This window comes from Mastigoproctus giganteus, chromosome 11, assembly GCF_048544385.1.
Source record: "Mastigoproctus giganteus isolate SK-2022 chromosome 11, ASM4854438v1, whole genome shotgun sequence".
NCBI lineage: Eukaryota > Metazoa > Arthropoda > Arachnida > Uropygi > Thelyphonidae > Mastigoproctus > Mastigoproctus giganteus.
In genome coordinates, this window is record NC_143585.1 from 22,939,888 (window position 1) to 22,951,594 (window position 11,707).

The following is an 11,707-nucleotide window of genomic DNA, read 5'->3' on the forward strand; positions in this document are numbered from 1 at the left end:
CCAGGAACCAGGTATCCCATGAATTCTGTCCTTGCAGTGTATACTGCATAGTTTTGAGTATTTCTATACAAGTTATGCTTATTTCTTTCAGATAATCTTTTACCTTTCTACTTATTTTTGTTCAAATATTCTTGTATATTTCATATATAAATTCATGTAAATACTTTCGTGGTGAAAAATCTATTTAATCATTAATTCTTTTAACTTAGGAAAAGGTGAAGATTCTATTGCCATATTAAGGCAAGCATCAAGAGAGTTGAGACAAAATTTTGATATATTTGAACTGACAATTCAAGTGGAGGAATACAAGGAAGAAATGCAAGATTGCAGCCAGTGCCAAGATCCAAATGATTAAATTCCATTTCGCTTTAGTGTCCAGACAATGCATTTTACCAATAAAAAAATTCTCAGCAAGGCTGATGTACAATAAACTTTATACCTAACTTTCTACAATAATGCCAAGACACTTTCTGATGGGACAGAAAGTGTCACTTGATTGGTACATGCAAAATTGTAAAAAAGTGTGCATTTTTATTCTACAAAATTTGAAATTGGTTTCAAGTGGCCAAAACTGTTACTTGAAGCTAACCAAATGAATTACTTCAATGACTACAACCATTTTTTTTTTTTTTTTTTAATCTTGATTAAAGAAAAAATTCATTATTGGCTTATTTTGATAAAATTTAGCTTTATACTTTGTATTTGTTGTTATTGAAATTAACTGCTTGACAGATTTTAAAGTTGTAAAAAGTTTTAAATTCTAATCTGAAATATTAACATAGATTCTGAAATATACATCTTCTGATCAAATATTTCTGAAATGTTTAAGATGTTTTCATAGGAATTTACTTATTATTGATTTAACTACTACTCAGATTTTTGAAATACTTACTGCCTACTGAGTTGGAGGAAAGAAAAAAAAAGTTAAATGTTTGACTTTTAATATTTATGATCTGCAGTATTTTGTACATAGAACAATTATTTCCAATAAAAAGTTTTGACTTTTTCACAATGGTTGAAGTAATTTTGCTGATTCTTCAGATCAATAGCTGGTAGCATATACTACCTGAGCACCACACAGTAATGTCATACTACATAATAAACACTAAATTCATTTCAACATCCAGTTTATGGTAAAAAGGAAGAATGTTAAATAGTAATCTCTGTATTAGATTACTCTTTGCTGATGTCCTAATTATCTTACTCATATAGTATTAGCCATGTAGTGCAAGGAAGCCACAGGCTTTTGCTGCACCAGACAAAAAAAAAAATAGAATGAAGTATATGAATAAAGTAATGTCTTCACATTACTTCATTCAGAAAAAACAAATTATGCTCTTTCCTCTCATAGGTAACTATCAAGTTGACATTTCAAATTGTCAGCCTTAATTATTCATGCATTAAGAATCTGCAGATAAAAAGAACACTAGGTGGCAGTGGTCAGTGTATTGATGTGGGATTTACTTAAAGATGTAACTACCATCAAAGGTAAAAGGAAGAGTTTTGCTTTTGTAAAGATGACTACAGTGGACTCTGTTTTTAAATGCTATACAGTGGAACCAGCTGATGATATTACTATCAGCAAATTCTAAATGGGAAGCATTCAAGGAATTAATCATATAGAAGCATATGTTAGATATAAACTAGTCTGTAATCAAGTTGCAAAGGAGGTTAGGCAAGTGAAAGCAGATTACAAGAGAGCTTTAGAAAAAGATGTTAAGAAAAACAGCAGCCTTTTTTACTTATGTAAATGTTAGAAGGGGATGAATCAAATTGGTACACTTGATATAGATGGTTTGATGATCCTCCTCAGGTGGCTGACAAACCGAATGAGTATTTTGCATCTACATTCACATATTAGGAATTGCATAGAGAAGTGGAGGACAGAAGCTTATTAACTCTAACATGGAGATAAATGATTTTGTAATAACTGAGAGCAAAGTGTAGGAGAAATTGTTGAAGTTAAACATAAAGGCACTTGGAGTGGATGGCACTGATTGTGTGAGCAATGTTTAATCCATTCTTCAACCCCATGATACTATCTTGTTATATACCCCATGATCAGATAATATCATGGGATTGACAATACAGAAACACTTAGCAGAGAATCAATTTAAAATTAGGGGCACAGATTTCTTTGGGAAAGAGGATTATGGCAGTTCGTGCTGTGTCTGGTATTACCTGGACAGACATGCAGAGAGCGAACACAGAATTATTGAATAACTTCAGAACCACTCTTTCACAATGACTTGGACAGATTTCAGGGATGGTCACTTAAGTGGAAACTTAATTCTGCAAAATGCAACGTTAAAACCATAATAATTTATACTTTTAGAGAGGCTGAATTAAAAATGGCAGAGGAAGAAAGGGATTTTGGAATTATGATACAACAGATAGATTTCTCTAAGCGATGCACACAAATGGCAAGGGGACTTGTTGTTCCTGTTGATTTATGAAACAGTTACTTTTAGAGATGGAGGTTATAATTCCACTATACAGGGCAATTGGGAGACTAGTTGGAACATTATCAAGGTATGGAAACATGTAGAAAACAGTGTTGTAAAAATGATCAGGGAACACATTGACAAAAGGGTGCCATACAAAGGAGATTTTAGCTTTTGTATATGTGGGCTACAAAACTTGGTAACCAGATTACTTCAAGGATAGTAGTAGGGCAGACAAAGTAAAACAAATGAATGCAAGATTTTATTGATGCTTGAACCAGGAGGCATAAATTCAAACTAATAAAATAAAGGTGTAGAGTGGATTGTAGGAAGTTATACTTCAGCCAGCAAATTGTTTAATCTTTGGAATCGGTTGCCTCCATGGGTTTTTGAGGCACAGTTTGGGGAAATTTAAAATGCCAGCTTGGATCAGTTTGATCAAAATCAGCTTGGATTTAAAAAAAAAAAGCTAATTTTCAGGGATGTCTGACTTCCTTGCACTGCAAACTGATACTAACAATTTAATTAATGAAAACAATATCAAGTATATGATAATATCAATATTATTAAATCATTTAATAAGCAAATGTTATTATATAAGAATTTATTTTAAAATAATGAAAATCAAAACGGCATTTCTGATATCTGGCCTTAGGTGCCAAAAAATCCTAATCCATTCTTGGTGGTGAATGTGACTTGCATCAAGCAATTTAGGGCATTGTAATGGCAAGGTTGGAACAAAAATCAAAGTTAAGTGTAACCTCACCTCAGATGATGAGAGGAAAAGGGCTATAGAGAAGAAAATCTGTAAATTTATGTTTATGAAAAAAAAAAATGGACCTACCTTTGTCTGGTTTTGTTTCAGTAATGGCAGTGCCTTCTTTTAATAAATCATGGACTTTCATGTTTTGGTAATGGTATTCCATTAAAAACAATATTAGCAATTTTAGATTGGCTTGTAGATAAAGAAATTTCTAAAATTAGTATAAGCTGAAGCCTGTTGCTGTCAGCGAATGGAAGAACATCTCCAAGATGGTAAGACAAAGAAATAGAGAAACATCAGTTTTTTAATTATGGACATTCCATTATCATACTAGGGCAAAAGGGAAGAGGAAACATTGAGTTCTCCAAGATGAAGAAAAAGAGGAGAGACATGCACATAATTCAAGAATTTTTGCTCATTGATTCTATTATAAAAGTATTGTTGATTCACAATTTGTTTTACAAAAATGAATATTATAAAAGTATTGTTGATTCACAATTTGTTTTACAAAAATGAACTGTCAGTTGGACACTTCAAGTTCTGGAGCACTTGAGGTCAAAAGGTCTGAATTTTGACCGGATAAGTGGATATTACATCGTGACTGCTAGCTTGCTGTGTTTATTGGTGGTGCAATTTCTGACAGCAAAACAGATCAGTTAGATGAAGCTTCTCCTTTTGTGGTTTGACACTGACTTCTTCCTCTTCTTGAGTAACAAAACTTCAATGAAAATGGGTACATTTTGATTCTTTGGATAAAATTCAGGATAAAATTTACATTGAAGGCAAAAAGTGCTTCCAATCTTAGAAGTGTTCCATGTTTTCTGTAGAGAAGAAATCACTTTCAAGACAATGTCAACTCATCTGTAAAGAGCAAATTGGTCTTGGCTGCAGAGATGGCATTGTCTGGCTGGTTAGATTTGCTTAGAATTTGTAGTAAGGCATATAAGACGATGAGGTTACTAAAAATACATCTATTGTATGGTCAGTTTGCCCATTTCTATGAAAATAAACCTTGAATTCTTTGCCTGAGACTAACTCGACCACATTGTGACAAGTCCATATAAGCATCTGTTCCCTAGAGAACTCAAGTCTTGTTAACAACAGAGATTGAACCGAGATCCTCTGTACTCAGTGAGGGAGCAGTGACACTATCCACTTGCTACCTGCAAGCAGCAGAGTGAATTGTCTGTCATGGGCAGACCATAGCTATCTCACATAGAGAAGGCCCACAGTTTGTATTCTCATTCACTTATATTCATGATTTGTATTCTCATCTATCTTAAAAACCGGTATACAGTTCATCTTGAAATTTGTTCCTGTGTCTACTGAGAGTTGTCTAGGTGTTGCTTCCCTGTGGATAGTGGTCATTCTGGTATATTGTAACTTTTGGTAGACTTTGAACTTGCTTTTGAAACACTTCTATATCTTCATGTTGCTACTGTTGTAATCTTGAAATCACCATTCAGTGTACAGTGGCACATTATAGCCCTAGTTGCTGATGAGGCTTTAAAACAAAAAACACCAATCAACTTTGCAAATTATATACTACTCAACAAAACAGAACACGTTTTTCGTGAATATTTTATTGTGAACAGTGCCACTAAAGACGAACATTTGATATAACAGGTATGCTGACATGCCAATTCCGAGCATCCAATAGAAATCAATCTACCACCTCACAGAGCTGCATATTAAGAAAATTGTTTATGCACGGGTTGTGACCACACCAATTCATTCTCATTTTTTTGGCTTGCTCAATGGGATGGCTGCATCTCCAATAATCAGAATGGCAAGTTATCGTCGTTTAGATAATTCTTTGAGATGGTGAACATTGCACAACTTGAATAAAGGCAGGTGGAGGTTGGCTTAATGTGTCTCATGCAGTGTCATCTTGGCACTATGGAAGCAGTTTCAAGAGAAAGGAACTATTACAAGAATAGCTAGCTAAGGGCTATACCAACCAGAACCAATTGCTATTTGGCTCGAACAGAAAGATGACTCAGATGTCCTATCATCAATTGTCTCTTAAGTTGCTGCAGTCACAGGTGAAGACATTTCTAACTGGACTGTGTTAAAAAGGTCCAATTCAAGTAGACTACGCAAGGAAGCTAGTGGTTTATATCTCATTAATCCCAAACCACCACAGAGCTTGTCGAAACTGGTGCCATGAACATGTAATTTGCAGCCCTGACAAATGGAATACAATTCTGTTCTCTAATGAGTTCGGCGCCTCTGTAGCCAGGTGGGAAGGAGCAGCAGTGCGTAGCCCACGCTTCTTGATTACACTGGGGTTCGAGCCTGTCACCACCGGATACGGAAAGGTCAGGGAATGACCACCGCATATCCCGGAGCAATATGGCCTTAGTTGCTAATGCTCCTAATAACCAAATAACATCTAATGAGTTCGGTTTTAGTCTAAAAACAGACTCTGGACTTTATTTCTTCTGGAGACAATGAGGAATGCGGTACCATCCCTCTAACATCAGAAAAAGAGACACTTCTAGTGGAGGTGGTGTTCTCGTATTGGATGGAATAATGATCAACAGCCGCACCCCTCTTCTGTTTCTTATAAGGGTACGTTCTCGGTACTTTTGGGCTGTGGGTGGCCCAGATTTTCTTTTCATGAACGACAACACCAATGCACGTAGAGCTGAAGTGTTAGAGGAATGTCTTGAAACTGAAGATATCCGACTGCCGTGGCCAGTACAATCACCAGACTTAAATCCGATCGAACGTGTGTAGGATGCCCTTGGGCATTGCACACTAATAGCCATTCCTCAGTCACTTGGTGAGTTAGTCTGAGCAGGTGGAAGAATGGAATTTGTTGCCACAGAATAATGAAATGATTTTAATTTTGTCCCACTTCATTGCAAGCTGCAAGTTACACAAAATTAACAGAACATGTTTTCTACGTGTTCCATTAATTTTGTCGAGCATTTATACAGTGCAATGTGGTGGCCTAAGTTGCTGATGTGCCTAAACCACCAAGAGATCTTTAACAGCCATGTAAATCAGCCATCAGGCCTCTCCCCGTTCTGGCGGTATGGTAGTTTCTCTACTGTAAGGTTTTAAATAACTGATACGAACTGAATTCATAACTGATACGAACTTTGTCATGCGATGATTTATGACATTTTATGTCATTCCCAAGGTACAGTAGTACGCCTGTTTATAGTCCACTGGATTGCTAAATACGGTGCTGCTTTTCTTTCTTGTACAACGCTCTTATTCTATATGGTCGTCCTGGAGTATAAACAACTAATATTTTTGTCTGATTTAATAGAACCACAAAAATAGTTATGCTATTCATATCCAGTGGATCAATGTGCATCATCCCTTTGCTTCTACTGTTAACATAAGGCTTGGTACACCCAGGGTCCTGAGCTGGATATCATCATTCTTCTTTTTCTTGGTGATTCCCTTCTACTTTTGACTCTCTCTTAGGGTAATTCGGGAATTTTTTTTTTTTTTTTTTTGTCTGGTTCAGCATAAGCCTCAGGCTTATTTGCACCATATAGCTAATAATAATAAATTAGGAAGGGAAAAAATTAGGAAGTACACGAACATGAGACATAAGGTCAAGGAGATGTGGCATATGCAAGAAGTATCGACCATCAGTAGGGTGGCAAAAACCCTATACAGCAGCAATAGGTCTCCCAGAGAACACCTACAAGGAACTCCAGAAAGTCGTAATTCTGAACATTTATAGAATAGTTAGAGATTTCCTCAACCAACAGTAACACCACACATTACAACCACCCTGTGTACTTGGCAGCAGTACCCGTCACGGAGTGAAATCCCCCAATCAGGGAGAACTATACATAGCAGCCAAGTGGCTGGAACGATTCCCGGATATTCAGGTCACCGAACAGGGAATAGCAGACCAGAGAAGTACCATCCTCACGAAGAACCTGATAGCTCCTGCAATCTTGGAAAAAATCAAGCAGGACGTGAGCAATCAACTACAAAAGATAAAGAACATACCACCACCAAACCAGAGGAGGAAGAGCAAGAGGAAATACAACCCACAGCAGCTGAAGTGGAAACAGACGAAATCATGATATCCAGAATAGAAGACGGGTAGAAGAAGGCCTTATCAGAATTCTAAGGAATTAACCCCACAAAGACTCACGCGATACTGAAGCAGAGGCTGAATAGAACCTTGTGGAGAGTCACAGACCAACTAAATCGGCACATAATACCGCATTATCTCAACAACAATTGTGCAACACTGGAAGCCATCCATACAGCCGTGTATTGTGCTGCGGTAGCAGCTACGGGGATTAATGGAAGAGACGCGAGAGACCAGCAGCAGAAGAACCGAAAACAGAAGGAATCACCAGCTTGGGAAAGAAGACTTCAGCAGAAGATAGAAGAATCAAGAGTCAAGATAGGCCAATTGACCCAGTACCAACGGGGCAAAAGGAGTAAGAAATTAATTGGAAAGTGAAGAGCATCCTCAACAGAGACAGTGTCCACAGCAAATATGAGACAAAAAATCAGAGAATAGGAGAGCACTTGGACTCAGCAAATCAGAGAATAGGAGAGCACTTGGACTCCACGCACTCAGCAAGAGACTACGCCGATACAAAGATAGCTCCCAGAGGAAAATAAACAACCGAATCTTCGATGAAGACCAAAGAGACGGGAAAGAAGGGAACGGACCACCAGAGAAGAAGACGATTGAGGAGTTCTGGGGAAACATATGGAGCAGAGAAGTAAGACATAACAGCTGAGCCACCTGGATAGAACTAGAACGCAAGAAAACCAAGGACGTACAAGAAATGAGAGGGTGGGAGATACGAGAAGAAGTAAAACAGACGATCAAGAACTCTCACAACTGGCGAACTCCCGGAATAGATAACGTCCACAACTACTGGTACAAGAAACTCACTTGAACACACTAGCACCTAGCAGAGCAGTTCACCCGAATGATAAGGCACCCAGAGACAGTCCCGAAGTTTCTCACTGAAGGAATCACATATCTAAAGACAAAGTTACAAGAAACCCGGCGAAATATAGGCTAATCACCTGCCTCCCAACAATATATAAGATCCTGACCAGCTGCATAACCAGGAAGATATCAGACCACTTGTAGAGCCAGAACATAATGGCCGAACAGCAGAAAGGATGCAAGCGGCTGAGCAAAGGATGCAAGGAGCAATTACCATAGATGCTGCGGTTATGGAGCAAGCCTACAAGAAGCGCCGCAACATATACACAGCCTATATCGATAACCGCAAGGCCTTCTAATCCATGCCTCATAGCTGGCTAATAGAGGCGCTGGACACCTACAAAGTCAATCCGATAGTGACAAACTGCCTAAGAGAAACGATGGCGAAATGGAGTACCACCGTTAAGGTCGAAAACATCACAACGAGGCCAATCCCCATCAGGAGAGAAATCTTTCAGGGAGATGCTTTGAGCCCATTGTGATCCTGTCTATCACTTAACTGCTATCTACCATGCTCAACAGTAGCAAGTATGGATATAACCTCAAAGAAGGAAGGAAGAACCTGTGCACTCTCACCCACCTGATGTAAATGGATGACATCAATCTCTACGCGGGTACCGAGAAGCACTTTGAGCAACTACTCCAGATCACTGAAGAATTCAGCAATGATATTAGGATGGGATTTGGTTGACAAATGTAAGACCCATGGATTGCGTCAGGGAAAATTAGTCAACCGAAACTACCAGCTGCAGAATGGTAAAGCGATCGAAGCCATTGCAGAGGGAGAGGCCTACAAATACTGGGGATGACGCAGGCTCAGCAGTTACAGCAGAAGGAAATCATAGCCTGCCTGACCGAAAAATACCATCAAAGACTCAGAAGCCTGCTGAAGGCAAAGCTGAAAGAGGCAATACAGTTAAAGCCATAAACACCTACGCAGTGCCAGTGCTAACATAATAGAACCTTGGACTAGCACCGAGCTGGAGGATATCATGAGAAAGTCAAGGACAACGATGACCAAAAACCGCCAATACCACACGAAATCTGCCGTGGAGAGACTGACAACTGCTCGGGAAAAAGGAGGAAAGGGCCTGACAGACCTCGTTGAGCAACAGAAGACAGCGATCGTTAAACTGAAGGATTACTTCCAGAAACAAATAGCAGCACTCCGCCAGGCCACAAGGAAGATAGACAAGCGGTATACCCCGCTCAACCTAAGCGAGGAGTATCACCCCCCAACCAGGAGGTACAAATGAAGCTAGAAAGATGGGCAGAGGAGACACTCCATGGAAGACACTGCAATGATCTTCATCAAGATTACATAGATAAAATTGCTTCCAATGCATGGCTCAAGAGACTGAAGGGTTCATGCTCGCCATCCAAGGCCAGATAATCAACACCAGAAACTATAGAAAATACATCGCCATGGAGCCCGGAGTGTTCGATGACATATGTCGACGATGTCACCTGGCCTCAGAAACGATCCAACACATCACCGCGGGATGCAAGGTGATCACTCAGACTGAGTACACTCATAGACAAGACCAGGTAGCCAGGATAATAGATAAGACAAGACCAGGTAGCCAGTCTGCGTGGGTAGCACAGTGGTATCGTCACCGTCCTCCCCACACCGGGTGGAAAAGGCCTGGGTTCGAATCCCGTCGATGACGTGAGGAACTTTAATGGGCTTTTTTCACTCCGTGGCTGAGTTAGTTGGTCTCAGGCATAGATAGCAAGGTTTTTTCTCCCCAGTAACTGGGGTTTTTTCGTCCAGCAAAACAGGCAAATCAACCATAGAACATACGCAATTTACAGACACAAATACGGGTTAATGTATTTAATTACGGGTAACCCTAAAATAATAATAATTTTAATTTTTAAGACCAGGTAGCCAGGATAAGACATCTGAAGCTAGCAAGGAAATGCCAGTTGGTTGAAGAAAGTGTGCCGTACTATAAGTAGGAAACCCAGGCAGTACTAGAGCCCCCAACCCACAAGCTGTATTGGGACCGCGCCATAATAACGGATAGGACAATCCCGCACAACGGACCGGACATAACCCTTGTGGACAAGAAGGAAAAGGCTACCTATGTGATTAACATAGCGGTACCCAACACTGGCAACCTGCAGAAAACCCATGGGGAAAAAATCAGGAAGTACACGAACCTAAGACAGGAGATAGTAGTAGTAGTAGTAGTAGTAGTAGTAGTGGCACATGATGCAAGAAAGCAAGTGTAGGAGCTTATGCAGCATCAGCCAAAAAAAAAAAAAAAAAATCACACCATTCCCTCCAAATGCCTGTCCAGTTCCTCCTTAAATTTATTTAACCTATCAACTTCTACAACGACAGATGGAAGTTTGTTCCAGCAATTAACCACCCGCTGGCTAAAGGCAAATTTCCGCACATCTATTCTACATCTGTCCTTTTTTAATTTGAACTTATGTCCCCGTAGGTTGGTAATCTGAACAAGTGGAAGGATCCCATCAGAATTCAGCGTGCTCAACCCATTCAAGGCCTTATAGACCTCAATCAGATCACCGCGCAGGTGCCTAGTCTCCAGCCACTGCAATTTGCAGAACTTAAGCCTCTCTTGGTAAGAGAATCCCTTCATTCCCCTCACCAATCGTGTTGCTCTTCTCTGTACACGCTCAAGCAAATCTACAGCCTTCCTAAAATGAGGCCTCCAGACCTGTACGCAGTACTCAAGGCGTGGCCTGACCATTGCCTTATACAGAGGGACAATCACCTCCTTTTCCCTGCTAGCAAAATTCCTATATATCATTGACAAAACCCCAAGACCCGCCCTAGCAGCCTGTCTGCACTGCTCAGAAAACTTCATATCTGACTGCACAATTATTCCCAGGTCTTTTTCATTTTCTACCACCTTAAGTGTAGTACCACACAGTTGGTACGTTTCTCTGGGGTTACTTCTACCCAGATCAAAGAGATGTGGCATATGCAACAAGTAACGACCATTCCGATCATCGTGTCAACCACAGGTGTGGTGCCAAAGACCCTACATAACAGCCTAGCAGCAATAGGTCTCCCAGCAAACACCTACAAGGAACTCCAGAAAATCGCAATCCTGAACATCTGTAGGACAGTCAGACTTCCTCGACCAACAAGCAGCACGAAACGTACTTGGTAGCAATACCCGTCACGAAGTGGAAGCCCCAATCAGGGAAAAATAAGATAAGAGCAATAATAACAAATTTGTACAACTCGAAAGTTTCAAGTTGTAAAATTTAAGAATTTTTTCTTTTCGTGATAAAGATAAATAAGTTGAATTTTATTATTTTTCTAGCGCCATCTGGTATACGTTGTTATGGCTTCCCCAGCCCGCTATATTTTGAAGCTTAAAATATGATAAGGCCAATAATTTTATTAGTATGTCGTAATTTTCATACTTGTTGAAAGTTTTATATAGTTTGTGTTGTTAATAATGTGAATAATCGCATAATTAAATAGATTTAATTGATCTATTCAGATTGCGTTTATATTAGACAAGGCTACTTGTAAAAGTTCTTTTGGCAAGTAAGTGACAG

The 11,707-nt window shown here is 39.4% G+C and overlaps 1 protein-coding gene across 1 annotated transcript in view; it reads left to right on the forward strand.

The window, feature by feature from the left end:
- The window catches only part of LOC150077777 (proton-coupled zinc antiporter SLC30A2-like), a 119,380-nt gene extending 118,819 nt beyond the window's left edge, over window positions 1-561 (forward strand). The window contains exon 10 of the mRNA XM_090384298.1: window positions 210-561. Within this exon, the coding sequence (XP_090240424.1) occupies window positions 210-355 (146 nt within the window). The 3' untranslated portion in view covers window positions 356-561. The remainder of the gene's footprint in view (window positions 1-209) is intronic.
- Window positions 562-11,707: the final 11,146 nt, after the last annotated feature.